Consider the following 3873-nt stretch of genomic DNA (forward strand, 5'->3'; position numbering starts at 1 on the left):
GGGGAGTTACACTGTTTACAATATCTACGTCCTTTACTTCAGAGGGGGAGTTACACTGTTTACAATATCTACGTCCTCTACTTCAGAGGGGAGTTACACTGTTTACAATATCTACGTCCTTTACTTCAGAGGGGGAGTTACACTGTTTACAATATCTACGTCCTCTGCTTCAGAGGGGAGTTACACTGTTTACAATATCTACGTCCTCTGCTTCAGAGGGGGAGTGGCACTGTTTACAATATCTACCTTCTAGGTATATTAAACACATTGATTTCAACTTAAACTGAAATTTCGTCGCCACAGGTACTTAATGTCGATATTTCTTGAACAATCCTAACTTTGCAATTGTATCATTTTACGGTTGATTTTCGTAAGGTTATGTAGAGATGTTTATCAATTCTTAAAATGTAGAAGTAATAACCGCCGTACGATAGTCTAAAAAATGCGGCGAGAGGAGGCTGACAAACACTGTCTCAATCAAGCTTTAGAAATCACATGTTTAGTACAAATCGTAAGATGTGTGTTCCCTACAAGTATTTTTTCAAACACAAAGCATTTTCATGTGCGAGGAGGAGTGTTATTTTATGTTCAACCCCCCAATTTTCCGAAGAACTTTCTTCGGACACCATCGATACTGTTTTGACACCAGCTTTATTTGACGTAAAGTAGGGTCATTCCAAAAACTTACCATCCTAGCGTCTGGAGCAGAACTCCGTTATCATGAAACCGTTGTTTTTCTCGAGCATGGGTTTTGTGTCCAAGCCTTATTTCTTGTTCCAGTTGTAAACTACTAATAAATCTTATTTTGTAAATAATTTGAAAAAAATGAAGAGACTTAACAGAAACAGATACATGTATGTTGTAAGGTCTTTTAATACGGTGTCAACGGTTCGATAATGAGGCAACTCAAGGGGGCAGCTTTCAGTGTCATCCTGTAACGATTTGTTAATATCCTTACTTGAACACTTTAGCGTTTTACTTTTCCATGTCCGAGTTTCTTCAAAGGGTTAACTAAATGTGTCTTGAGGGGCACAGCAAAGGGAGAAGCCAAATCGTGTAAAGGCAGTGGATTTATTGGGGTTTCTTCGACTTTCCCAAAGTATTGGTTTGATTTATGGAGCTTGGCGACCTATAAACAAGAAATGTCATTTAAGACGTGCCTCTATGTGTGTAATATACGCCTCGTATATATCATCATTGGCGGTGGTATGTTTACCGAAAGGTGATCTTAACCCCTAAAACGTGTAAAGTTACACGGATCACATTTGTTTAGGTCCAAATATAGCTGTAACAAATTCTGGAGTGCCTGTGATGAATGCGTGTCCTGGAGACAGGTGATGCTGTTGTATTTACCTCCTTGTAATAGCGCAGATCTGATGCCAATTTAAGAGTGTTACGTCAATGAAATACCATGCCGAAGACAACTAGCAAATTTCTATCCGGTCATATTATAGCAACAAAGCGTAAAATAGTCCTTAAAGCAAGGTTGTTGGTTGGTTGCTTGGTTGTAAAGGGTTCACCGTCCTACCAACTGCTAGGTCACTTAATGACGTGCCATCATGTGTGTTGTGTATTTGTGCTGGGGGCAGTCTATTGATGAATTTGTCTCCTTCTGAAGAGCGGATCTAATCCCGACTGTATAGTGTTGTCTCATCACTCAATCACCATGCTGAAGGCACAAAGCACAGCATTCTGCACGGTCACATTGTACTGACAAAGGGTGAACCAGTTGTTGCCATTTCCCCAAATGCTGAACACTAAGCAGGAAATAACAACTACCATTTTATGGACTCTGGTATGTCCCGGCATTGGGACAGACCCCACTGCCTTCCTCACCTGGGCAAGCGCTCAAAATTATAATCAAAAGTGATGACTTAAAGCATGGAAGGCCAAGCATGATTACACGTACTTCTATATATACAGATAGGGTGCATAAATGTGGAATACCTCAAACGAATTTTAGATTATAATTATCGTGATACATATTTTGATTCCTTATTTGGGCCTTACTAATTAAACAGTACATATCGAGCCACGCATTGGGGTGTAAACATACACAGGTAAGATAACATCAGAGACAGGTAAACGATATCGCGGTAAGTCGTGCGTGTACGACTGGAGTATTGGTCATAGTTATTTTAAGGTCCTTACGTACCTCCTTCTAGGTTACATGGTACAGATAACCACATGACATTTGTTGTCAAACACGAGCTTTAGTATATATATCACACAGTACGCGTCCAACCATAACCCACAAATGATATGGGATCGTCTGTCCACCAAGAATGAAAATATTGATTATGTATTGATTACAATAATTAACATCCTAACATTTCGTATAATTCAAATAATTAAACAACAATCATAGTAAATTAAACAGATAGATTTTCGCTAACTTCAAATGCTATTAATATCGATTTGAGACACGAACTGTAGCACAGGGACATGCTAATGTGTTGCAGTTTAACTATGCCTAAACTGGTGTGCTTAGAGTAATATTAGGCGTTTTAGTGCTAGTTTATATCATCATTGTTGGGGGAGAGGGGGGTATTTTTATCAAAAGTTTATATAAACACATAATACGTCTGAACACGTCCGTTTAGGTCCAAACATATACCGTAACACTATACTATCAGGTCCTGGGGACTTGAAGATCCGGCTAGAGCGCTTTATGGCCATTACCCTTTTGTGGTCGATTTAGAAGTGATTTACACAATCCAAAAGTCGAGCACCAAATAAACGAGGCCAACACGTACATGCACAACCACATGTGTAGTCAAAAGCAGGCGATCCAAGCCTGTCTGTCAAAATGGTTTCTACGGTGTGTGGTGTATGGTGCATCGCTTTCAAGGAAACAAAATTGATAGCCAAAAGATGTATGCCATGAGTTTAATAGGGGGAGGGTATATCAGGAGCATTGTAAACGACTGTATACGATATAGCGTACCAACACATCTAAATCTTTATAAAGTTATGTGTATTTTAAGCAACAAATAACACACTTTTGATGACGTGTTTTAAAACTTTAAAAGCTGACAATACTTTAGGCATATACACATACAATCCTAGCACTGTCAGTTTTATTACTTACCCCCCAATCAGTCAGTCCAGGTTGAGTATATTCTGTACAGCAGAGCGGCTGGGTACCGTTGTTGATAGGATACAGTGTAACGAGGTTAAGCTTCACCCCCTCCCCGGGGTCACATTGTATACACACTTGGTCCATATCACTTTTTAGGTCGAGCGTGGCCCCCTTTACAGCTGGTTTTATAGTTGTTTTTGCTTCTTGTTCATCGCTCGTTCCTGGTTCTTTAGCCAATTTTCCAGCAAGTAAAAGTCCCAACATAATAGACACCAACAAAAAATTTAAAAGAATAGAAACGACGAAAAACAGGGCCAGCGTCCGGGGTTTCGCACATTGGGGGCGTTTTGTTTGGACGGCATGGCTTTCTTCATCCACCATTCGTTCCGAAGATGATTCCCCTGCAGCCATCTCTCGATTTAGAAATATTCTTAAAATATTAGCGATATCTTCAACACATTCTTCCTGGTCAGTAACTTCGGGGCAGTGGTCTGGTTGTTTACAGGGATTAGTAATGGGAAACCCAGCTAGCTGAGCAGTCTGGGCTGAGCTGTAAACGATTGGTGGGGAAACCCATTAACAACGAGCGTCATATACCGAAAGTAGGCTAGAGCAATCGCTACAGTTAGCGGTCTGTGGTTTGGATTTTCCCGTGGCTATTTTTAGTAACATGACACATACAGCAGGTGTGTCTTTTAAACCTTATAACACAGCGCATACCTGTTCAATCTCGCTGGCTGAACCACACTACTTCCGTAGGCTTGGGTGTAAATGTTTGTGGTTTTGACAGG

At 40.3% G+C, this 3873-nt stretch overlaps 1 protein-coding gene across 1 annotated transcript in view; it reads right to left on the reverse strand.

Moving 5' to 3' along the window:
• The window catches only part of LOC110464259, a 14069-nt gene extending 10406 nt beyond the window's left edge, over positions 1-3663 (reverse strand). The window contains exon 1 of the mRNA XM_021519369.1: positions 3092-3663. Coding sequence (XP_021375044.1) covers positions 3092-3493 — 402 coding nt within the window. The 5' untranslated portion in view covers positions 3494-3663. The remainder of the gene's footprint in view (positions 1-3091) is intronic.
• Positions 3664-3873: the final 210 nt, after the last annotated feature.

Source organism: Mizuhopecten yessoensis, unplaced genomic scaffold (genome assembly GCF_002113885.1).
Source record: "Mizuhopecten yessoensis strain PY_sf001 unplaced genomic scaffold, ASM211388v2 scaffold10977, whole genome shotgun sequence".
Classification (NCBI taxonomy): domain Eukaryota; kingdom Metazoa; phylum Mollusca; class Bivalvia; order Pectinida; family Pectinidae; genus Mizuhopecten; species Mizuhopecten yessoensis.